At 40.7% G+C, this 26,567-nt stretch overlaps 1 protein-coding gene across 1 annotated transcript in view; it reads left to right on the forward strand.

The window, feature by feature from the left end:
- slc22a16 (solute carrier family 22 member 16) overlaps nt 1-25,432 on the forward strand; it is a 49,738-nt gene extending 24,306 nt beyond the window's left edge. Inside the window, exons 5-9 of the mRNA XM_041188553.1 lie at nt 2,933-3,485; nt 16,685-16,812; nt 18,082-18,191; nt 22,833-22,932; nt 24,492-25,432. Coding sequence (XP_041044487.1) covers nt 2,933-3,485; nt 16,685-16,812; nt 18,082-18,191; nt 22,833-22,932; nt 24,492-24,755 — 1,155 coding nt within the window. The 3' untranslated portion in view covers nt 24,756-25,432. The remainder of the gene's footprint in view (nt 1-2,932; nt 3,486-16,684; nt 16,813-18,081; nt 18,192-22,832; nt 22,933-24,491) is intronic.
- The last annotated feature ends 1,135 nt before the right edge of the window (nt 25,433-26,567 follow it).

Here is a 26,567-nt window from a genome sequence, read left to right on the forward strand (position 1 = left end):
ATTTATTAACCACTAAACCCGAGAAAAATAATAAAAATGCGATGTTAAGAATTTGACCCTCATGAAGTCATTCGTGTGCATGCGCACACATTTAAACACACTTTTATACACACACACACACACAAAATAAGGGCGTTAGAGCCCAATAAAGAAAAGGTAAAGGAATACATGGTTAAGTGTCCTGTGATTGTCCTTGAGGCAGAGTAGGTTTTAAACACTGCAGCCGATTTGGTTAGCTGGTTTCTTGGATGCATTCAGATGTAGAACATGTTGCAGTTATTACAAGATCTCGGTTCACTGGCAGGTTTATGGTAGAGCTGGTTTCTCGAACTGAGCGATACGCTTATTCCAAAAGAGAGGGAGGGAGAGGGAGCAGCCTGCAACCTGTTTCCTCTGCTGAAGACTTTCTTCACACTGCCTGTGTCACTTGCAGTCTCTTTAGTGTCTGGGCAGCCTTGCCTTGAAATACTTCACTCATTGTGTATTTCAAAGAGGTTTTGGGCGTGTCTGCTTGTGGCAGCTGTTGTTTCAATATTCAGTACTTTGCATTTTTAATGTCTCTTCCTTAGACAGTTATGAGTTAAGAAACAGACAGCAGAGTTCTAACTGACCTCAAGTTTACAGAGGGTTGAATGCAAGAGACCAGCCAGGAGTGCAGTGGAATAGTCAAGTCCAGAGGTAACAAAGATGTGAATGAGGGTTTCAGCAGCAGATGAGCTGGGACCGGGAGAAGTCTGGAAATATATAGAGACGGAAATAGGTATTCTTAGTGATGGCATGAGTGTGAGATCAGGTTACTTATCCAACATCCAACACTGGATGAGCAGAAATGTCCTTCAGTTAAATATAGGGATGTTTTCGTTTTCCATGGCAAATTTGTTCCTAGCTTCAAGTCCACCCATGGCCCTGGCAGTTGTACTGAGATTAAGCCAGTTTGTTTGCAACCTTGGTGTTGTATTTGGTCACGAGGTCAGATAAGCAGTCTGATAATTTAGCAATGGTGGAGGATTCGAGAGAAGTGGTGATGAGGTAGAGCTGAGTGTTGTCAACATACTGTGAAATGTGAAAACTAACACTGCCTTCAGCAACATGTTGATAAGAAATAGGACAGGGCCTAGAATAGATGCTTGGGGAGCACCAGAGGTAACAGTGCTCGAGCAGGGAGAGAAACCATTGCAACTGATTTTTGCCTTCCATCCTCCAGTCTGAAAAACAATCATTCACATCATTTGCTGTTTTTGTCCTTAAACCAATTTTTTATCCAGGCTGACACTGACCTTCCTATTCCATGGGCTCCAACTTTATTAACCAGCCCTTTATGTAGCACTTTGTCAAACAATTTTGTAACGTCCATACAGATAACATGCATTGCTTTTCCTTCAACAACCTTCTGTTACTCAAAAAATTCAATCAGATTAGGCAAGCTCAATATGTCTTAAAAATCCGTGTTGACTCTCTCTAATTAATTCAAACCTCAATGTAACAACATCCACTGCTAAGAGATAGGCAGGTGATTTGCCTTCAGGTCTCTGAATAAGCCATTTTGAAATCAGCAGTGAACATGTGGCTAGGAGTTGCCAATACCCTGTAGCATTGTCAACAACTTACATTTACATAGCGCATTTAACATAATAAAACATCCCAAGGCCTTCCCAGTGCATTATCGCACAATATTTAACACTAAGCCACATAAGGAGCTATTAGGACACATGACCAAAAAGCTTGATCAAATAGGCAGCTTTTAAGAAACACCTTTAAGGAGGAATGAAAGGTTGAGAAAGGAGAACCAGAGAGATTTAGGGAGGAAATTCCAGAGGTTAGGATGTCCTCAGCTTAAGGCATCATCTGGGGTAGGCGGGAATGTGGAGTTGAAGTTACAATCAGATCAGCCGTGACATTATTGAATGGCGGAGCAGGCTTGAGGGACCAAGTGATTTACTTCTGCTCCTAATTTGTACATTTATATGTTCAACCCCTAGTAGTGGAGTGACTAAAATCAGACCAGAATTGGAGGAACTCAGTTATCTCAGTGGGTTGTGGTTGGAGGAGGTTACAGAGATACGGTGGGTCAAGATCATGAAGGGATTTGAAAACTGGATGAAAATTGGAAAATATCATGGCATTGTTTAACAGGGAACAAATTTAGGAGAGTAAAATCAGATGCAGCGTAAAGCAGGCGGGCAATCTAAACCACCCTGTTTCCTGTCCTGCGGGTTAGGTTAAAGTTAGCCACTGTGGGTAAAGTTCCTATGCTACTGTTGTGCTTGTTTTGATGGGTCTTTCACAATAATGAAAGAACTTCATTATTGCCAATTTTGGCTGAATTTGCCTTTTATGTATTTATACAATAAAATCAGGTGAATTAGCTGCACTTTTGAGACCTGAAAATGGTGATTTGTATATGTGTGTTTGTGATTTTTTGCCACTCGATTGCTTGCTATAAAAGTATCAGGTGCGACTATTACTACATTGGGCCATATACTTCATTTTGTATGATAATTCTTGGTATGTGCTTTGTGATAGGGAAGCATTGCCACCTTAACACCTGCCATTGGATCAGAGCAGGATTACTGCTACTGATATTGTAATTCCATCTAGTTAGCGTGGGGGAGAGATAGTAAATCAACTTAGATGGAAATTCAGCAGGAAGCAAAGCTATTTTAAAATATAAGAGACCTGAGCTCAGCCAAGCAGAGTGTTAATTAGGGGAAGAATTAAATAAAGTAGAATCCATGGATCCTAGCAGCCATTTCCAACTAGGCATAGACTGAGGTAAAAAGTCAGGATGGTTTCTCACTCTTCATATTGTATGTGATGTATGGTGCAGGAGAGAAAGGACTCCAAGTGAAGAGAGTAACTTAAAGTTTTAAAGAAGAATGAAGGAATTTGTAGAATCATATGTAATTCTTACTTTTTTTTGTATTTGAAACAGGTTTCTAGTGGCTACCTTGTGGTAGTTTTTGTCTATGTGACAGAATATACTGGATTGAAGGCCCGCAGTTGGGCATCTATGCACGTCCATGCTTACTTTGCTGTTGGCATCATGGTAGTTGCCTTGGTTGGATTCCTGGTACGGGCCTGGCGGTTCTACCAACTTATACTGTCACTTGTAACCATACCTTTTATATTTTGCTGCTGGCTATTGCCAGAGACACCCTGGTGGCTTCTGGCTAAAGGACGGTTTGAAGAAGTCCAGAAGCTGATTGACACAATTGCTCGATGGAACAAAGTCAAGATCCCTTGTCACGTCTCTGTGATGCAGATGAGTAGTCCCGAGGATTCAACAGACAAAGAAATTGCAAGAAAGAAAAGCGAGACCAAAGTAGAGAAAACCAGTATCCTGGATCTTTTCCGTAGCTGGAATTTGGCTAAGAGGACCATCACAGTTTGGCTTGTATGGTTCACTGGGAGTCTGGGCTATTATGTTAGCTCTTTGGGCTCTGTCAATCTGGGTGGAAATGAATATCTGAACCTCTTTCTAGCAGGTAAGAGAAAGTTTACATTCACCTTGCCAATTGAGTATTAAATGTAGCAGGTAGCCCATTGTTATTTTACCAGAATCTAGAATTAAAACCTTCTAGTTACCTAGATCTGGTAAAAACAAAGCATAACTAGTTTCCTTTTTGCTGCCAATATTATATAGTGAAGGGAGACATGACTTGCGTATAATGTTTTCTTTAACTGGTTTTTCTCCCTGTAGTACAGGCAATGTGATGTGAATTCTTGGATACCAGATTGTGCATAGAACTAAAGGATCAAAGAGTCTTTACTGCCAGGAGTTTAATATTTCATTTACATTTACATGCCGGTTAGAGCCAATATTTTTTGTGATCTAACTTTTTCATCCTTTTATAGCATTTATTTATTTTTGAGTTACTTGATGTAATACTCAAAGGTGAAATAAAATCCAGCAGTTGTTTTAATAGGAGTTTTTTGTTCCCACACTCACTTGCTCACTTTCAGGTGCTAGAGCTACATATATTCACACACAGGGTCCTAACCATTGCAAACAGAAAGAATATCACAAAGAGCATCAAATTTGACTTGTTATGGTTTCTATCTTATCGGGAATATTGTTATCCTTTAGTGACATTGTTATTTATCTGCCATCAGTGGCTGAGTTTTAGCAGCTTTTAGCCTGATTCATGAATGGAGTACCCTGCCATATTAAAGAATTTAATTTTGGGAATGAAGAAGGGGAAGGCCCACCAGCAGTTGCACACGTTCTGTTGCTAAATCACAGGATAACATTGAAAGGTTCATCCCACTTTGCTTGCAAAACAAAGAATTTTGTTGGAACAAGACAGCTCTGAAACCCTAAAATTACAAAAAGGAGCTATTATGTTAAATAGCATTTGTGAACTGGTGCATGGTAGGCAACTCATTGGAATTGCAAGGCACCGAACCATAAAATAGCATCCCTTGTTCCTGGATGAACTTTCTACTGAATAGTACATTATATGGTACCTTTTTAAAATACATCAAGCAGAGGATAGGTGCATCTTTATAGTCAGCCAGCTGCTACATTCCTCCTGGTCACTGATTGCAGAATGGCACTGATAGAGGCCTTGTAGTAGATTTTCGGTCTGTCTTTTCAATCTGAGACATGATGTGATAAAGGGAGACCATCAGAGAGGAAGGAGTATTTTAAGCAATCCTGAATTTTCCTTTAAGATAAGTTTGCAATTTTCTGATGCATAGCACTTAAGTTCTTACCTGCAAGTGCAACACCCAACTAAGGACATTTTGCACTTCAAGGTTCATGCAAGGAAATGTATATATAAACTATATAAGAAAGATAATTCCACACAACTGACAATTACCAGGCCTTGGTAGGTCAGGTTTTATTCTCATCTGGAAATCTGAATGTGTTTGCAATGTAAACATTGTTAAATTACACCATATTCATAAAGTAATATAGTAAGCTCCCAGTGTATAACAGTAAAGGCTAACCTTAATTTATGCTAGTTCACACATTAGTTTGTAATCCATATTTTTTATTTCGCCAGTTTGCCTGGCCTTAAAATTATCAGTAAGATTTAGCTACATTGGCTTTGCACATTACTGCTAATGGAGCCTGCCTTCAGTGGTGGGGCACTCCTCTTGGACCACATGCCACTTAATACAAAAGTAAATTACTGCGGATGCTGAAATTTGAAATAAAAGCAGAAAATGCCCGAATATCTAGAAGGTCAGGCAGCATCAATTGAAGAAGAAATAGAGCTAACATTTTAGATCGATGACCTTTCGTCAGAATTGGAAAAAGTTAGAGGTGTAATGGGTTTTAAGCAAATACAGAGACAGGAAAAACAGGGAGTGGAAAAAAGAAGAAAAGGGAAGGTTTGTTGTAGGATAAATGTCAGATAAATGTGATTAAATTACAAAAGGGCTGATGGTGTAAGGTAAAAGGAGATGGTAATGGGACAAGTAAAGAAACAAAAGATTGGTCTAGAGGAGGTGTGAATAGGAACAGCAGAATTATCACCAACAACTGCTGTCTGAAAAAATAGGGACAGAAGGTATGATTTGAAATTGTTGAACTCAATGTTGAATCCAGAAGGCTGTAAAGAGCCTAATCGAAAAATGAGGGGCTATTCCTCGAGCTTATGTTGCGCTTTATTGATACAGTGAAGAAGACCAAGGTTAGAGCAGGATGGGGTGAAAATTTAAAATGCAGGTAACAAGAAGCTTGGGGTCACATTTATAGACTAAATGCTCTGAAAATGGCCACCCAATCTAGGTTTGTGTATTAATTAAGGTTTTATTTAGTGTGCAATGTACGTTTAAGAATAATACTGGTTAGACAAGATCACATGATCTGTAGTAACCAATAGGGGAGTAGCACAGGCTACCTCAGCAGTCAGTGTAGAGTTAGAGTTGGAGTTGAACACGCATATATAGTTGCTGCTGAATATATTGTAATGTTTCCACTCAAGAAGTGTCTGCAGTTCAACTCTATCATTAATTGTACAACTCAGCCACTCTACAACAGTTTGATCTGTACAATATAGAGGAAGCTGCATCCTGAGCAGCGAATACAATATCTTACGTTGAAAGAAATACATGTAACTTATTGTTTCTCCTGGAATGAATGTTTGGCCCCCTAGATGGTGGGAGGGAATGGGGTAAAAGTGCAGGTGTTACATCTCTTATGCTTGCTTAGAAAGGGGAGGTGGTGTTGGGGGTGAATTGATTGAGAAGTGGACCAGGGTGTTACAGTGGGAACAATCCCTTTGGAATGCTGAAAGGGCATGGGAAGAGATGCCACCTGGGTTTTTTTTCTCATACTCATTTAAATTATATTTCACATTAAGTTTAAATTTCTTGTCCAACTGACCAGATTTCCTTTAATGTATTATTAATCTGGGTTCCATTTATTTATTGCATTTAATATTTTACATACTTCATTGAGGGTATGCAATAAAGCTGGAGAAACTGGGAGAATGGAATAGTGTCCTATAGGAAGTGGAATGGGACGAATTGTAGTCAAGGTAGTTGTGTGAGTCATTGGGCTTAATGAGTCATAATTATTATTTGCTTGGTGCTACTCTAGCATCCACATGGTTTTTGTAGGAGTTGTGAGCTTTGCACCTCTGTTTTGCCTGTAAGCTCCAATACCACTTCACTAGATGCAGAACCCTGTCTGGTGACTGCTTCCTACTGCTTTACCTTAGGACTTGTGGCTCCCACTTACCTATTATCTTAGTACTCAGTTGAGTATGGTAGTATAGTGGTTACTAGACTAGTAAATTAAACAACAAAAATTACAAGCAGTTCAAGAAGAAGCCCTACCACCATGAGTTCAGGACAACTAGAGAAGTACAATAAGTACAGTACTGGCCTTAACAGCATCAATAATCCTGAGAATGAATAAAAGAGCACCTTAAGGTTTACCCATGAGAGACTTGGTTATCTACTTGTGGTTTCCTTCAGTTATCATATCAAAGTGGTCCTAACTTAAAATCGTTTTCTAATACCTACTAGTGTTTCTTGGATGTAGTGGTTATCCTGATTTTATTCACTCCATTATTCAATCCATATGCAGTCATTACTGTGTGCGAATAATTCTACTGTATCTTTCACAACAGAAATTATTGCCTTGGAGTTATCCCAGTGTTCTGCTGTAACCAGAGAAACCCCATAAAAATGGGGAAAATTGCCATTATAGCCATGCATTATGTTTCCCAGGGGATCTGCTATAGAATCTCTACAGAATTTACGAGCAATCATATAATGTTTGGTGCAATGTCTGACTTTCAATCTCCCTCTTTGAACTCCCGAAGTATGTACGAAGAATTTATCACTGGAAATTGATCTGTATTTCTGTTCTTTTTGGTAAACTTGATGAGACCTCATTTGACTGATTCAACTAATATGGAAGCCTTTTAATCAAAACAGGAGGTACTGGAAAAACTCAGCAGGTCTGGCAGCGACTGTGAAGAGAGAAACAGAGTTAACGTTTTGAGTCCAATATGGAATCCAATATGATCATATTGGATTCAAAAGGTTAACTCTTTTTCTCTCTCCACAGATGCTGCCAGGCCTGCTGGATTTTTCTAGCACTTGATGTTTTTATTTCAGATCTCCAGCATCCACAGTAATTTGTGGAAGCCTTGACTGTCAAATACTGGCCCGATATTGCAGTCCCAATAGTGACCACCACTGAGAAATTTGCTTCTATTAAGGGTTGTAATGACATCACAACTTCTAATGAGCCTCGATGCACTCAAATCCAGAAGCTGAGCTGTGTCTGAATGGGCTCCAAGGGAATCCATGGACCTGGACTTGTCAGTGTATAAACTTGGACTGACTGCCTTGTACTTACTCTGGTATTTATGTTGATTTATTTAGGGTTGCTCCTAGCAAGCGTAGATCCTGCTCAGGAATGCAGCACGTTACATGAACAGGAACTTGAAAACACCTCCACCCCACCCCTCCCGCCCCACCCCGACACACCCCTCACCCCACTACAGTTAGATACTTCTACTGTTGTGTTTCTGATTATTTTCCTTCATAGCAGCTAGTCATCATCTCTCAGTATCGCCCCTGACTTTCATATGACCAAAGCCAAAAGATTTGAAGGCATGTGGACTGGGATATTGAGGATTATTTTTCCCAAATAATCATGATGGTTATTAATAAGATTGAGGAATTTAAGGATATCTAGGGGGAGAGGTGAGAAAAAATATTTCTGGAATAAGAACTGGTATGAAAATGTCATAATAAGGAATGCAATTAGTTAAGGTCATATAATGTAGGATGTAATATTAAATAGATTTCCTGAAAATTCAATCTATTTACCCGTGGAAAAGCTTGTAGGCATTTGTAGATCTGTTCCTCAGATTAAGCGAATTGTGTCATCTTAAATTTCTACATATCTTTTCTCTTAAAAGCATCATCGCAAAAATGTTATATGCTGCTAATCTTATTCAGTTCCATTGCTATCAGCAGTAAAAGGGGGTGTTATGATATGGCAGGTGGCAATTACCAGACTGGCCAAATCCCAAAGAGAAACTTAGCCAAGCTATTGCAACGATTTTGCAACTTGTATTTATTACGAGAAGGTATGTGCACTGAAGTCAGATGTAAAGAGTCCACTACCACCTTTGGCGATTTTAAATACTAAATTAAGACATTTGTTAATAATAGAAAAGAAAACTTAAACACACAAGATTACAGTTATGCAATTAAATTTAGTCTTACAACATTTCCAAAAGATTTCTATATAACTAGACTCCCAAATAAATATCCTTTTCCAGGCAACAATCCAAATATATTCTTAATCTATAAAACATCCAGTAATGTTACCACAAGGGACCCACTGTTTCTGTAAGGGAGATATTTCACAGCTTCTCTCTCCCTCTCGCTCAACAATGCAACTCCAAAGCTTTTAACAAAACCTTGCCTGCTGGAACAAGCAAACACTTCTCTGGAGTGGCTAGAGTCTGTTTTTTACAAGTCTGTTTTACACAGTCTACCTTTCAAGATCTCACATGGCCACACTCATACAGTTTTCAATCTTTCCTTAAAATATTTATTCCCTTTGTTCTCTAAATCCCATTGTTTCAACCTTGCTTTGGGAGTTACTTTTCCCAGAATATAAAATCTTTCATGTTGTCCTTATGACTAGTACTTTCTGGAAAAATAAACTCCATAACTTTGCCTTATTTATCTACGATTTTGCCAGTTGTAAAATATTCTATCATGCCTCTTTGAAGTTCAAACAGCTCTCAACTTATCTACAAATGCAAATGCTAGCTCTAACCTATTTAGTTGTTTTACTTAGGTCGTCCATTTCCATTTCAAAATGCCTGTTTTTACACCTAACCCTTTGATGATTTAAACCTTGCAGTCTGACTGTCTTCAGTTTAATTAAATTAATCACACACAGCCTCCACAAGCCTGTTTCACAGAATCCCACAGTAATGTTAGGACAAAAATTATATTTCCTTTACAGGGGGAAAATGGCCTGAATATTTCAGATGGTGGTGTTTCCCTTCCCACCATCCAAAGAGTCAGTGGGGAACACATCCCTGTCGACTCTGACTGCTTTGCAGCCATTTCACAGTTGAATGAGCATCCATTGGCTGCAGATGGCACTTCTGCCCCTCAGTCAGCTCTCTAGTCCCTGCAGTGACAGGAGCTTCAGTGAACAGAAGAGGAAGTACTTCAACATGCCAGAGCCTAAGTCCCGGGACTGGACAGCAAGGTAAGTTTTGGCAGGGGGGGGGTTCCCAGGGCAGGGAAGGCCTGGAGGGCTGGAGAGTGCGTATTTGGGCTTCCAGAGGAGTGGAGAGGGAGGTTGTGCAGCCACCAGACCTAGGGGGCGTGGGGGATGCACCAGAAGTCAGAAGGGGGCTTCTGATGGAGGTGCTTCTCCTCCCCCCATCCCACCTGAAATCCAAGCCCCTTCATTTTTGGCCTTTCCCCATGACAGGTGAATCTTTCCACCAGCCTAAAAACTGAGGCCCTTGGGCCTCAATTGGGGCAAGTGTGGGCGGCCCATCCAAGGCCTTGCTTGCCCCAACATAAAATCACGGCAAGGCTGGGGCAGGCGGGAACCCAGAGGGAATCCTGTTTCTTCAATTTCATGCTCCCCTCCCCGCCTAAAAAGCCGCTGGCCAGGGAGCTTGAAATTCAAGCCAATATTTTGATATCACAGAGCATCTGATAGAGTTAAACTAAGTTCTAAACTGGAAGGATGGCATTGAACTGTATTTGCATATTTGGACCATTTTAGCAAGCAAAATATTGCAAGGAAATGGCCGTGGTAGAAAATATTAGATTATATTTAAATTTACTTTGTGGATAGCATACAAGGTTAAATAAGTATATTTGAAAAATTCTGCTGCTTTTCGTAACTCTTTTCCTCACATACTACTTACTTCCTTCAGTTCATAATCTAGGTTTCAGATTATTCCTGGGAACCTTATTGAAGCCTGCTGTACTTGATCCCATGCAAGGGAGTGAATTCAGTGCCAACAGGTTTCCCTGTCTCAAGAAGTACAATTCCCTCTCTCAAGACCACTCAAAGAGCCAAAAGCAAACAAAACTTACTTGGTCAAGCAAACCTGAAGTAGTTCTGAGAAAAAGCTGTGGCAAACTGAAGCAATCTAATTGGTTACAATCATTTTTCTGCAGCAAATTTATTTCATACATGGTTAAACTCTATCACCAACTATCAAGTTCTTGGAGTTCGTTTCTAAAACAAAAGCATCTTGTGACTCTGTGCCATGAAATTTTCTTCAGTCAAGAAGATAATACAGCATAGCCTTTGCCATAGCTTCAATTGTGTTGATGTTAAATTATAAAGGTGACACTACTTTTTATTAAAGGAATTATTTCCCATAGGACCTTCAAAGCCCATCATAACAAATGGTAAAGTAGAAGGAAAGCCCCTGATTTCAACTTGATATCTTTCACACTAGCATTTTGGCCATTGATAATTGAGTACAATCCACTATAAATCCACAATGTTTTACTATTCAGTGGCAAAACATATTTGGAACATCAGCACGACATGAAGGTGTGCATTCAGTCCTCTGCAGTAGGTGCTACAAGTGCGCTGTGATTAAGCAACAAGATGGATTAATGTATTGGGACAAAGAGGGCCATCTTTTGTATTCAGAGTGACTGAAACTCACCCATGGGGGTTTATTTGCCAGAAGAGGATTAGAATTAAAATCTCTGTGGGACTGCATCTCTTCAGCAACAATGGTACAGGGACACTCCCTGGGTAACTGCCGCAACCAATTAGCTACCATTTTGCCACACCGTTTTATTATCGATATACACTGTTGTCAGAAGCTTTCCAGGAGTCAGATTTGCTTTTAATCTCCTTTCCACAATTTTTGCTTAATCAGATGTCTCTTATTTTCAACTGTAAAAACTTTGTTGCCTGTTTTGAAAGCAAAGCCTTTTTTAATTATTTGACTAAACCGGTTGTACTGTCAGCTTGTTTTTATTTAAGAAGATTATTAACCTACTTACCTTTTCCTTTAATGTGAACAATGAACGCAACTGAGGATTGATATGAGAATTTACTATCTGATCAGCTATTTTTTTTCAGGCATGACGAAAGAAAGATCACTGGTGCACTTTATCAATAATTGAAATCCTAAATCAGTGTCTGCTTGTTTTTGTTCTGGAGACAATCAAGCAACCAATTTTCAAAATATTTATAACACAAGGCCACTTATGACTCAGTTTTGCTATGAATTGGTCTTGCAATAATTTTTCAACTTGCTGTTCTTCCTAGCTTGGCTAGATTTGGAAGCACAAATGTGTAAGATTTTCTAAAAGGGGGTGAAGATGTAACAAATGGCTCTCACTTTTGCCAGCCTGAGAAACTGACAAGATCCCACCAACTGCTTGAACCTGTCAGAAATGATTAGATGTCCTAAGTGTTTAACTTTGCTCAAACTGGCCTGATGCTTTCATCAAATTACATGTTCTGGGGGCTGTTGCATTGTTCGGGGTTTCCTCCCAGGTATTAATCTTATTCCTGATATTGGAAATTTGCAACTTTCACAGTTTTGATGGCTTATCTACATATGTGCTTGCGCATCGATCAGCAGGTTGCTCTTTACACATTACCCTCTAGAGCTCTGCCTGTGATTAGCCCATTTATGTTCCAGACTTGCTAAGAATAGAATCCTTGTGACTGTTCATCCAAATGTTACATCTCACGTGCTAGTATTAGTATGCAGAATGTTGAAAGTTACTTAGCCCCTCTCACTTGCTTCAGACACATTAAGATGTATTATGAAATTTATACTGTAATCCACACACCAGGGGCATACTGCAAAGAAACAGACACCTCTCATATAAATGAGGATCTTACCTCATTTATATAAATTTCATGCCTCTGCAGTGTAAGCAGAAACCTGGAATTCAATCTCAGTATCTTCTTTCAACTACTGGTATATACTTTTTATTCTTGTGCACACAAGGAAGAAGTGTAGGGGTGCTGGGCAATGGAAGATTTTGTCACCTATTGCCAGCATCAGGCATTCCAAAGTTAGTTGTAACTTTGTGCTTCTTCATTACTGTCCCTAGCAATGTGCCTTAATCTCAAACTCAGACGAGTTACCACCCTGAGTTTTCTACCCCAGCCATATTTTTGAAATCTCTGCATGATATCATCAGGATCTGCACATAGAATCAAAATAATCATAGAATGATGCAGCGCAGAATGAAGCCATTCAACCCAACTTGTCTGTTCTGGCTCTTTCAAAGACTTACCCAATTAGCCCCACTCTCTTTCTCTTTCCAGAGATCACAGCAATTTATTTTATTCTTCAAGTATTTATCCAGTTTCATTTTGAAAGTTAGCATTGAAACTGCTTCCACCACCCTTTCAGGCAGTGCATTCCAGATCATAACAATTTTCTGCATAATCCATTTTTTTCCCTCATGTCGCCTCTGATTCCTTCACCAACTGCCGCACATCTGTATCCTATGGTTACCGACTCTTCCACCTCTAGAACTAGTTTCTCCTTATTCACTGCCAAAATCCTTCAAGATTTTGAACAGTTCTATCAAATTTCTCCTTAACCTTCTCTATGCAATCATGCTGGATGCTCCATTGTTGAATATATCCTATGCTGGATAGATAGATCTTTGATCTCAGGGAATCGAGGGATATGGGTAGCGAACGGGAAGTGGGGTTGAGGCAGAAGATCAGCCATGATCGTATTGAATGGTGGGGCATGCCCAAGGGGCCATGTGGCCTACCCCTCCTATTTCTTATGTTCTTAACCAGAGCAACCCCAGTTTCTCTAGCCTCTCCATGTAACTGAAATGTTTCATCCCTGCTACCATTCTAGTAATTCTCCTGTAGATCCTCCCTAAGGCCTTGACTTCTTTGTAAAGTGTGGTGCCCAGAATTGGACACAATATTCCAACAGGGACCTAACCAGTATTTTATAAAGGTTCAGCGTAATTTTCTTGCTTTTGTACTTTATGCCTTTTCTTGTAAAGCCAAAAATGACCGCACTTTTTAAAAGACTTCTCAACTTGTCCTGTCACCTTCAAAGGTCAATGCATCATTTTAAGCTTTACAGGTGGCAGAAAACTCAGAAATGGAGTAAACAGCGAAGAGGATAGTAACTAATTACTAGAGGACATACACACACTGGTGAAATGGGCAGACAGATGGTAGGTCTTTCTCTTCCTGCATTTAGTTTATATTGCTTCTCCTCATTCTTCCTACCAAAATGTATCACTTCACATTTCTCTGCCATTAAAATTCCTCTGCCATGTGTCTGCCCAGTTCACTAGTCTGTATGTATAAAGACAAAATGGTGGAAGTTTAAAGATAGAAAACATTGGCATTGATATAAAACATTATCACATCCTCAGGACATTCCAAAGCACTTTACAGGCAATGAAATACCTTTGAAATACAGTCACCATTGGGCAAATTTGGCAATTTGAACAAAATCCTACAAGCAGCAAATTAAATTAATGACCAGTTTGCTTGTTTAAATGGTCATGACTGATGGCGGAACATTTGGCTAGTGCCATTCTTGGGATCTTTTATGTCCATCTAAATAAACAGATCTCTTTCTTCAGGTATCATACCCTAAGAAGACATTGGCAACCATGGACTTACATATCAAAAACAGAATTATCTGGAAAAACTCAGCAGGTCTGGCAGCATCGGCGGAGAAGAAAAGAGTTGACGTTTCGAGTCCTCATGACCCTTCAACAGAATGAGGACTCGAAACATCAACTCTTTTCTTCTCCGCCGATGCTGCCAGACCTGCTGAGTTTTTTCAGGTAATTCTGTTTTTGTTTTGGATTTCCAGCATCCGCAGTTTTTTTGTCTTTATCTATGGACTTACATATGTTGGTCCATGGTTACGCTTGCCAAGATATTGCCTACTGCAGGTTCTGGCTGATCAGGAAACTCTCCTGCTTTTACCACCTGCCATAGGCATATTGGAAGTAATTGCAGGTTGATAATCAATCTGTTTGGCCACATTATGAATGCACCTTCTGTGGCCATTAAGTCTTGGATTGGGACTCAAACCATGAGCTTCTATCTCAGAGCCAGGGATGCCACTCACTGCGCCACAAAATTTTCCCAAGCAAACCGATATCTCGGTTTAAAGATAATATTTCTGACACTGCAGAATTCTCAGTATTGTACTGGTGTGTCAGCATAGATTATGTCTGGGGCTTGAAACTACAACTTCCTGACTCAGAGGTGAGAGTGCACCAATGAGCCAAGCTGGCACACAGAGGATTCAGTATGACGTGGCCATCCTGCATCACAAGTTTGCGTGAGTCACTGAACATGCATACTGTACATATTTGTAAAGCTTGCTTTGTGATCCTGCAACATACATTTGCAGTTTGAAGTTTAAAAAAGGTGTGCCCAGTTGAAGTATAGTCATGCACATGAAGCTCAGAAAGAGCTGTAAACTGGGGGCTGTGTTTATGGCTTCAGTCAAGGAGTACCAGATTGGATCAGTGATGGAGCTAGGTTCGGCTGGCGAGTGGGGTTGTAATCCAGATTTGATTAACTTGGCAAGAAAGGGAGAGTGCTAGGAACTGAGAAATGCTGATTATACCTAGTCCGAAGGTTGAAGCAGAAACCTTCGGTCTAAAGACAGGTGACAGAGGGTCCTGGGAGAAAAATGGAGGTGGCCTCCAAAGCCACATTGGTCAACCTCATAAACCCCCACCCAGCTCCACTGCTACATTAGCCTGAATTAATTTACCCCATCTACTTGATATGATGCAGTGTTGGCAGACTTGCTGAGGCTAATAAAGATTTTTCTGTATCTACCTCCAGGTTGACTGGACATCTAACACTGCATTTATCCTGACAGCTATCTGCTAGCTAAACACCTTGTGCATTGCTTATGAGAGAACGATGCCCTGAGATGTTAAAGGGAACAATACTCCTTTGCTACACTTTCTCTGCCAGCACTTCCAAGTATGCTTCTGAAAATGGAACCGCTCCTTCCTTTTCCCAGCAACAGTTTACGTACCCCTTTAAGGTCACCAGCTTTATAGTGTCCCAGCTAAGAGCGTGTTCTTGTAGACTAAATCCAAACCAGAAATGTACAGTGTATATATAATCAGGCCCATGTTTGAAATCATCCAAAGTCAGTCAATGCTATCACATCAAGTACAAACCTTTCCATTACAGCCAGAAGCAACTTCCTTCTGAAAATGGAAAAGTTCCCCTTTAGGTTGTACAATTATGCAGGTGGTTTAAATGTTTATGAACACACAAGATAAGCAAGGTAGTGCACTCCAGTATGGAAGCAGTAAAAGCATATACAAAGCAAAGAACTCTAGGTTTGCATTTCAGATTTAATTCTAAAAATACACTGAATAGTGCTCACTTGTTGTCCAGCTGAATTGTTAGACTTTCATAAACTATTTACAAGCACATTGTATATTTACATTTGCTACAAGTTTTCATTTCATTTGCTTTTTAGCAGCTGGTCTCCTTGCAAGGACAAAAACGTTCATGAAATATAATACAAAATTTTCCTCATTGATTGGCTGTCTAATGTGCAACTTCTTGTTTCATTTCATTATACACAATTGTTTCAAGCTTAACTCCTTTAATTCCAGCTTCCTTGTCTATCCACGCAGTCTAAATGCCTTCAAAACAGCATATGAATCTGTAAACAGAAAAGGCAGGTTATTGATGTTTCAGGTGTGTACCCTGCATCAGAATCCCGTTTATATATTTCAAACATTTGTCTTGGCATCAAACAATAAAGAAGTTAACAAAACTGACTTACTTAAGCATATAACAAAACACTATGTTTTTGTATTTTTCATCACGCTCAACTTCCAAATAAATTCATTAACAGTCACATTATTTGCTGAACACAATTGATGAATTTATCTGCCTTAATGTTTGAATGCTATTCTATCATTGAAAAGTCCTAACCTTGGCATTAAGTGTGTGGTTGTGATCCTTCAAAGCCAGTTAACGAATCTTAACCATGCTACATGGGATGGCTGAATAATTCCCACAGGGAAAATCAACCCAGAACATTCTTATCAACCTCAGAGTATCATGTAGTTGTGGCACAGACAGATCAAGAAAGGGGGAAGAAAGAAAAAAATATCTTTTAAGAGAACTCTATGTGGACTTATTGAACAACTCCTCTATTTGCTTATGTGTAACCAATGCATTATCTATTGACAGGTGCGGTGGAAATTCCTTCCTATATTGTTGCCTGTTTTGTAATGGACAGACTGGGAAGAAGAAATACATTGGCACCATCCCTGTTCCTGACTGGAGTGGCCTGTTTTCTCAGCATGGTGATCCCTCAGGTGAGTTTCCAAGATCATCTTTTCCTCAAAAGCTATTCTGGGATGGAAATGTACTTTGACAGAAAGCAACAGTTAGAGGAAGAGAAATTTAACATTGTCTTTGCCCTTTTTTTTAGCCTAAAATTAATGTTGAGCAAAACCAATTTTAAGTCACAATCTCCCACTACCCAATTTTCCCCAAACAGGCACCCACCTAAAACAGGCATTAAGTGGTTGCATATGCAAATTATGATCCCAAAGCCACTTTGGATGCAAGTTTAATTTTTTTGGCCAGAAACTCTAATCATGTTTAACAGAATGCAGCACCAATTGCTATTAATTGCACAACGTTTAGAGTGAGAGACTGGGGAAACAGACATTGGAAAGAGTGGATTCCTTGTAGCTAAAAAAATAGGAGCATGCATGATTGGCTCTGTAACTAACAAAATTATTCTCAGGAATGAAACAGTTTGAAACCGTGTTTCTACAATTCAAATAATGGTTCAGTAATTACAAAAATTTTCTGCTTAAGACATACCTGCTCTTCAGAAGAAAACCTGAACATGTATTTCTGTTGGCACTAGTATAACCTGGTTGATGCAGCTGAGGCAAAATAGGCCCAAGGAATGAGGAGTTAAACTTTTTTTTAAAAATTCTCTTGTGGGGCCAGTCCCTGTTGTCTGACATTCCACTCCTGCCCACCAACCAGGCGCCACTTCACACTGGTTTCTGGGGGTCAACTGACCACCATGTAGATTAGGCTCAGGAGTTAATACTGCCTGAATTATTCAATTCCCCTCGTTTATGCAATTAATCCATATTTGACAGCCTAGTAAATGGCTTAATTTTTTAAGGTTTATATCTGTTCCTTCTTGCTAACAGAAACTTTAACTAAAGCCCCCTCATATTTGACTGACAGATGAGGTATAATAAGTTCACACCCGTATTAAAAGGGTCACAATTTTGCTTTACCTCCTTCATATGCATGCCTATTAATTCACGTTTTTTTGCACTGATTTAAACATATTTTTCTCCTCTACTGGTTTTCCAAGGCCACATGTTAAAAACAAACCTGACTGCTGCCAATGGTGCACTTAACTGCTTCTAAACAGAAAGTGAGGATTGCTCAAAAGACCACCCTCTGAACTTCTTCCTCTTATGTAGATGTTTATCTGGCCTTCCTGTAGCATGGTCAAGATGAGAAAGTTGCCACAGTAGAAAGATAGTTTTTGGCGGGAGGGGAAATGTTTTGGGGAAGTGACACTGAGTATGTCTTTTCTATTTATATAGGACATTGAGGCTCTGTCTATCACTGTAAGCATGATTGGAAAATTTGCCATAGCTGTGGCATTTGGGTTGATTTACTTGTACACTGCTGAGCTGTACCCAACTATAATACGGTGAGTGGCACAAACACTGGATTCCAATTGCTTTGAGTTAGTTTACACCATAAGAATATAGTATGAAACTGTTCTATTTAAAGCTGTTCTATTTACCATGCCAAAAAGCTTATTGGAAGCTTTAGGTGGAATGCACAACTTACAGCCTTGCAAGGATCAAGATTGATAAACTATGTAATACAGAGATGATGTTTTATTTCTGGTGGCTAGGCATCTTGGACAGTATGGTCTTTATATTCCCCTCATCCCTTCAAAGTGCTATAAAGAGGCACAGATCTTTTATTTTCCCTCCAATCCTGAAGGCACTGACTTTGGCATGGATCTTTGGTACCTCACCTCATCCATGGTTCATGGATTTTATTACTGGGCCCTTTTAAACCTCTTTCTGTATTCAGCTTTGAATCCAGGTCATAAACCTGAAATATTAGGTAGGACTTTTAGGTTCTGCTGCGGGCAGGAGCGTAAGCAGGGAGGTGCTGAAAATAGCGGCACTGGTCGGCATGCTGGTTTCCCATCGCCAGCTAATTTCATCAGGTCAGAGGAAAGCCGGTACAGGAAACCTGCCAGCTTCAGCAGTAAGTTCAATTAAGTTAGCTAAGGAGCTCATTGAGAGCTTGTAGAGGGCTAGTTTAAGATTTTGATGAGAAACAATCTGCTCAGTGACACTCAGTTTGAGTTCAACATCTGACCTCAATACAGCCTTAGTTCAAACATGGACAAAAGAGCTGAACTCCCGAGGTGAGGGGAGTGTGACTGCCCTTGACATCAAGGCTGCATTTGACAGAGTGCAGCATCAAGGAACCCTAGCCAAACTGGAGTTGCATGCTGGGTAAGGAGCAGACTAGATGCGTGGAGGTGGCAAAGCAGTTGGGTACCAGTCGTGGCTGCCATCTGAAATTAGTTTGGCTCATAAAAGGGAGAATGGCCAAAAGATAAATTCAGCCAGTGGCACAAGGTTGCCGTCAGGAGAGCACAGGTCACGGGGAGAGTGGTCAAAACACTCAAGCAATGTTAGGGAGTCACCAGCCTCCTGACATCATGGGGCATAAGAGGAGAGGTACATGAGTGCAAGGAAGACAACAGCTGGTAATGGGAACATGGCTCTCAGACTTTGAGTTTAGTGGCAATGAGAGGCAACATCCTTCACAGGAGGGGCAAAGATCAGAGGATAAGATAAGGGGCAGGATCACAACGTAGGCCATACCCTCTGCATAGGATCTAAAAATCTATAGGTGGAGCTAACTCGAGATGTCAGAGAACCAATGTCGCAGAAGACCACGATTCTTCAGGCAGATACTGATATTTGTGCCCTCATGGTGGAAGACCTCACACCGTGCAGAACTGGTGGCCGTGCCCTGCCAGTAGCCATCAATATACCCTTGAACTTCTTTGCCACTGGCTGGTTCAAAGGATCAGCTGTGGACTTTGCTGGCATCTCACAACAGCAGCATGCCACCGCATCTCACAGGTCACTGATGTCCTTTTCATGAGAACTGCAAAGTACATATAATTTCAATCAGATGGGGCCTCGCAGAAACAGAGGACCGTGAGCTTTGTCTCCACAGCTGGATTCCTCCAAGTGTAAGGTGTAATCAATTTCACCAATGTGACCATCAAGGCACCCAGTACCAGGCCAGTGAAATTCATCAATAGGAAAGCCCTCCACTCCCACAATGTTCAAACAGTCTGTGACCACAACAAGAGCTTCCTGTATGTGTGTGCTTACATTCCTGGGAGCTGCCATGTCTCTTCCATTCTCTGTCAGATCAAGGTGCTGCAGGTCTTCATTCTACTTCAGAAACTACATATAAGATTCTAGGGAGCAAGGGATATGATTACCCCTTTACTAGACTGCAAGACAGCCACAGTGTCATTACACCAAAGCCACCTGCTCACAAGGATCACCATCGGGCTTCATGAGATGTGGTTCTGGTGCCTGGACCAGTCAGATGGTGTCCTGCTGCGCTCTCCATGATATGACCTCCAGAGAAGTGTGGATCTTGAAGGGGGTGAGGCCCTGGAATGATGTAGTTCCTCAGAGGAAGTAGAGGTGCAGTAAGTGGAAGAGGAGGAGGAGGAGGAAGATGCAGAACGCAGAAGCTGCGGCTACACAATGAAATGGCCAGGGCTGGTGCAGGATGCCATCAACTTCAAAGATCATCTGTTTCATCTGAGCGCTTGTAACCCATGAGGAGAGCATAGTCTGGGACTCACTTTGAACTGCCTGCCTGTGAGAACACTTCCATTGAAGATATAGCCTGAGATAGATCCGTTCTTATTGCCAGTGAGAGATGCATTCTGTCCAAAGGTTTTCCCTTCAAGGATACTTGCTCCCCTTCACTACCCTTCCCTATTTTCTTGTCTAGCCATTAAAGAATGGAAGCTCACATGCCTGGTGTCATGTGTCAATATTTATATGGAGAAATGTATTGCATATTTACAGATGAGGCAAGCCCCATGAACCACTCAGTGCTTTGCCCAACATGGCCTCTGCTTTTGGCCACTTCTACGCATTGCTCCTCTTGTGGCCTCAGATGAGTTAGAGGCAGCCTGCTCCATTTTTTCTGCATGTGCTGAGATACGGTCATCCTTATCGTAGAAGTGCCCATGAGAACACCTCCAGAGGCAGCTGCAATGGTGTTAATGAAGTTGGCAGCCTCCATAAGCATGCCCTGCTGTACAGATGGTCACTCAGTCAGTTGGCCCAAGGAAGCCAGTGATGATGGTGCCCCATGAGGAGTGGCATCTCAGTAACAACGTGGCATGCATTCTGTGCATGTAAGTGTGCTGCTCTTGCATCCACTCTGAGAGCAATATGTGGTAGCACTTAATGAGGTTGGCCACTTTCTCAATGGGGGAGCTCATGTAGTGACCTTGGCTGAGGACTTTGAACACATGAGCTCATTGGACTCCTCCATTGCTGTGTCTGCCCTCCATACTCAGAGAGACCTGCCCACAGTTTCCTCTGTCACCTCCTGCTGCTCACTCGTGATATGCTCATCACGCATTGCCACCCCATCTAATCGTATGCAGGGATCCATTGAGGTGACTGTATCTGAGCTGGTGGAGGATGCGCATGTAAGATGTGATGGTGCTTTCTGTGATGCCAGCGCTTGCCCAGGTACAAGATACAAGATTCTGACCTTGCCCCTCGATGAAGAGGTCATGAGAACTAGCCTTGGAATTTAGAAACCTCTGCAATGCTGAGGCCTCCCAGTGCAGCCATCTTTGGCTAGCTATCAGTTGGGGAGGAGTGCACTTCACCACCTTCATCTACAGATTACAATATCTTTTCAACATCTCCAACAGGAATGCCCATCTCTCCTTGGCAGGTCAGGTGGAGAGAGCAGTTAACAAAGCATACAGTATCCTAGGCTTTATTAATAGGGACATAGAGTACAAGAGCAAGGAGGTTATGGTGAACTTGTATAAGACACTAGTTAGGCCTCAGTTGGAGTCTTGTGTACAGTCATGGGTGCCACCTTAGGAAAGATGTGAACGCATTAGAGAGAATGCAGAAGAGGTTTATAAAAATGGCTCAATGGATAAGAAACTTCAGTTATGAAGATAGATTGAAGAATCTGGGAGTGTTCTCCTTGAAGAGAAGGCTAAGAGATTTGGTAGAGGTGTTCAAATTCATGAGGGAGCAGGACAGAGTAGAGAGGGAGAAGCTGTTCCACTTGTAAAAGGATCGAGAATGAGAGGACACAGATTTAAAGTGATTTGCAAAAGAAGCAAATGTGACTTAAAAAAAACTTGTTCACACAACAGATGGTTTGGGTCTGGAAGTGTGGTGGAGATAGGTTCAATTGAGGCATTCAAGAGGGCATGTGATAATTATTTAAATAGAAACAATGTGCAAGGTTACAGGAAAAAGCAGGAGAATGGCAGTGAGTCATAATGCTCATTTGGAGACCACAATGGGCTGAATGGCCTCCTTCTGCACCATAACAATTCTGTGACTTGCTCCTGGGGTGGGGGAGCCACCCAGTGATCTCCTGAGCTCCCTCCTCAAAAGCAGTGATGATGTGCAAATGGGGCGCCCCTCCTTCTGTCAGTGTTTCTCGGGCTTATGATCCCTTTTCTCCAGCAAGGACAAAAGTGATAGAGGTAGACACTGCTGACCTCTGTGGCCCATGCCGTTGGTTCATTGAGATAGGAAGTTGCATGTATCAGTGCTAGCAAATTTTCAACAGTGCTGGGGCTCTGAGACTGGCTGAAGGGTCAATAGGTAACCTGGACATGCATTGCCTTCATGTTCAGGAGTAGCATGTGCCCCCAGGCTTCTCAGGTGAAGTGTTTGCTGGAGGTGAATACCCTGAGGGTCTGGCTTTCACTCACCTTGCCAGAGTGAATGTTATTGAACCTTTTCTGGCACTGAACCCAGTGTCCTCCGGATCACACTTCCTCTCCTATTAGAGTCAATGACTTTGATCTCTGTCTTGGTTTGAGAGAGTGGCTTTCTCCTGCCACGCTCCCGAAAGAAGACTGCCCTCCTCTCTCTTATTTAGCTTAAGTCTCCAGGGGTTCTGTCAAACTTCCACCATCAAATCTGTGTGAACTGAGATACTACAGTTTAACCTATGCTTAATAATTCTGGATAAAAGCTATTAAGTAATGGTCAAAGATGTTTTCTTTCAGTTCGTTGGCTGTCGGTAGCGGAAGTATGATGGCTCGAGTTGGAAGCACAGTGGCACCTTTTTGTGTTCTCCTTTCATCAGTGTGGATCTTTCTACCACAGGTATTAAGATTCTTAATTAAAAATTAGCTAACGTATAATGGATTTAAATAGAAATTACTTGCATTGATATAAACTCCAAACTTCCTATTGTCATGTTTTAGCCACTTTTTAAGCCACCTTTTCCAATGCAAATTACTGTGCGCACGGAAGAGTTAGGAGCAGGAGTAGGCCATTCGGCCCCTTGAGCCTGGTCCACCATTCAATAAAATCATGGCTGATCAGACTGTTGTCTCAACTCCACATTCCTATCTGCCCCCCAAAACCCTTGGCCCCTTGTCGATCTAAAATTTATCTAAGTGAGCCTTGAATATATTCAATGACCCAGCCTCCACTGCCCTCTGGGGAAGAGAATTCCAAAAAACTAATGAACCTTTGAGAGAAAACAAATTCTCCTCATCTCAGTTTTAAATGGGAGACCCCTTATTTTTAAATTGTGTCCCCTAGTTCTAGATTCCCACACAAGGGGAAACATCGTCCCAGCATCCACCTTGTCAAGTCCCCTCAGGATCTTATCTTTTAATAAGATCACCTCTCATTCTTCTTAGACTCCAATGGTTCAGCTCAACCTTTCCTCATAAGATAACCTCTTCATCCCAGGAATCAGTCAAGTGAACCTTCTCTACAGTATTTCTAATGTAATTATATCCTTTCTTAAGTAAGGAGTGTCAGTATTTATATTGGAATCTCGTGTAATATCATGGTTGACACCATATAAATGTAATCTGTGGAATGTAACTAGGTCAGTGTTGAACAACTTTAGACATAGAAGCAGAAGTAGTCCATTCGGACCATCGAGTCTGCTTCGTCATTCAATGCATTCATTCAATTCATGGCTCATCTGATAATCCTAAACTCCACTTTCCTGCCTTTTCCCCATAGCACTTGATTCCCTTACTGATTAAAAATCTGTCTATCTCAGCCTTGAATATACTTAACGACCCAGCCTCAGTAGCCCTCTGTGGTAAAGAATTCCACAGATTTACAACCCTCTGAGAGAAGAAATTCCTCCTCATCTCTGCCTTAAATGTGCGGCCCCTTACTCTGAGATTAGAGTGAGGGGTCACCCATTTAAGACAGCGATGAGGAGGAATTTCTTCTCTGAGGGTTGTTAATCTGGAATTCTTTACCACAGAGGACTATTGAGGCTGGGTCGTTAAGTATATTTAGGTTGATATTTTGGGAGGGTTTTCATCTTCAGGTGGATTCAGTGTTTCTCCTTTTGCTTAAGTAAGTTGGAGAGAGCCTGTGACAGTGGCAATTGCCCATGGTTAATTAGAAACAATCAGCTTTGTAGACTGAGTGGACTTCTATTCTTCCAAGCTTTGTTCCTGATGCTGCGTAATATTAATTTGCAGTTCTGCAAGTCTAGCTTGTGTAGCTTCAACATTTTAGCAGGTATTATGATGTTTTATTTTGTAATGGTAAACAACGAAGACAATAATGAGGACAATAATAACAAGTATGATGGTCCTGGATTTCATTTAAAATTTAAAATATGCAATAAATTTAACAGTAAATATTTGAAAAATACTAATATCTTCTTTGTCTTATTGTGGTAGCTGATTGTTGGAATCATGTCCTTTCTGACTGGCTTGTTGACCCTGTTGCTCCCGGAAACTCTTGGGAGACCTCTGACTCAGACCTTTGAGGAAGCTGCAAAATTGCAAAACAAAAAGAAGCGAGACAAACCCAAAGAAGGCTCATCACGTGGAGGAAGTAGCAGTGCTGCCATGGCGAGTATTGAGAAACAAGATTACATCATCGATGGAATGGAGAAATCAAAGGAAGAACAGAATCTGATTGAACATTTAACACGGTTGTAAAGCTCACTTATTCATCACAAAGCCTTGAAGTAGGCAGCTGTTATAGTGCTGGTACTGATTAGATACTAATACCTTCAATCTGTGAATTAACAAAAGTATACAAGCAGTTTGGCACCTATTACAAACAATATATGTAGAGATATTATATATATATAAAGTAAAACCCAATATTATTTTTAGTAGATTGTCCCTACTCTAGTTAAGTGGTCAAGAATTAGTCCTATTAGACATCAAGAGAACAACTTATCAATTATAGCGCATGCTGATTTAGATATATTGGAATTTAACTGCAAAATGAATATTGACTGATAACAGTCTAACTCATAGCCTACAGTAGGCTGCATTTTATATTCTTACCAACTGTCTCTTCTGGTTAAAAAAAAACCTATTCTTAACTTTTGATCCACCAGGACCTCAGAAATTACTGACAAGTAATTGTTTAAGATTTTCTTTAACATTAATCGGCACTGGATGACAAGAGGTGTGCTATTTTGGGGAGTGAATTCAAATTTGCAGGAAACTAAGACTACTAATTTGTTCCACGAATCATGAGTCAAGACAAGCTGTTCTCTATTGTCATGTTGACCAACCAACGCATAAAAATACATTTTTATTTTGGAATTAGTTCAGTGAATGTTGCCATATCGGCTACAATCAATCCACTAAAATCGGGCTTGATCTTCACTCAGTATCTTGATCCTTAACTACAAATGATTAACATAGACAAAAAAACATAGTCTTTTGTATTTTTTATTGCTAGTAGTGTCATATTTTTGTTAGGACTAACAGTTACATCAAAATCTAAATATACATATTTGAGGGCAAACATCCCCTGATGTTTCCCCATTTTCTGGCCATCCTGGCTCACACACCAACTCTGGGCAAAAGTTCTCCATTAATGTCATTAATGGAATAGAACATGTGGCTTGAATATTGCTGAAAAGAAATACATGTTGCTGAAGCTTTTTGTCTTGCACTCATCTGGACAAATGCAAGAATGCCAAATTTCAAGCTATCACAATTTATACTACAGGAGGAAAGGGTGCTGATTGGTTAGCAACTTAACTTTCATTGGCTGAATCATTGCTATGGAGAGAGCAATGGGGAACTATTGGCTCCCCAAGTTCCTGGGCAATTTTAAAAAAGGCTTGAATATATTAATTTTGTTTAGAGAGAACAGGTCCCCGCATATGAATATATATCACTTGTACAAGTGTACATGAGCTACGTTACGAGTTCGACTGTTTATCTTAAAATGGTTGTTAGTGTAGCTATTGCTGCACTTAGGATTGGATTTTATAAATGTGATGCGGTTGAGTACTGTGTGGCAAACTCGCAAATGGGCCAAAGGCCGCCTCTTTTGGACCTGAAAAGTGCCCAACCTACCTCAAATTACCCTGAAGAGGCAAAATATCTCAACATTTTGAACAACAGGTAAAGCAAACAAAAGGAAAATGTTCAAGTCTTGCGCCTTTTTTTGAATTAGCTGGGTGCTTGGGGATACATTGCATTCTCCAAATCAGAGTTGATTTGCCAATCAGTCAGCACCCTTTTCTCCTGTAATATAAGTTGTTGTGATTGTTTGAAATTTGGCATCTTGCATTTGTCCTGATGAGTGCAAGATAAACATTTTCAGCAACATGTCTCTCTTTACATCAATACTCAAGTTCTGTGCTACCAAATGACTGTTAGAACATGCAACCTACACATGGTTATCCCTCTAATTGACCTTCCTTCCCTATGGAGAAGTGCCTCGGTCTTTGCGTGGTCTCTACCCACAATACTGCATGAGAACAGAAACTGAGTGCAGCA

The sequence above is a fragment of the Carcharodon carcharias genome, chromosome 5 (genome assembly GCF_017639515.1).
Source record: "Carcharodon carcharias isolate sCarCar2 chromosome 5, sCarCar2.pri, whole genome shotgun sequence".
Classification (NCBI taxonomy): domain Eukaryota; kingdom Metazoa; phylum Chordata; class Chondrichthyes; order Lamniformes; family Lamnidae; genus Carcharodon; species Carcharodon carcharias.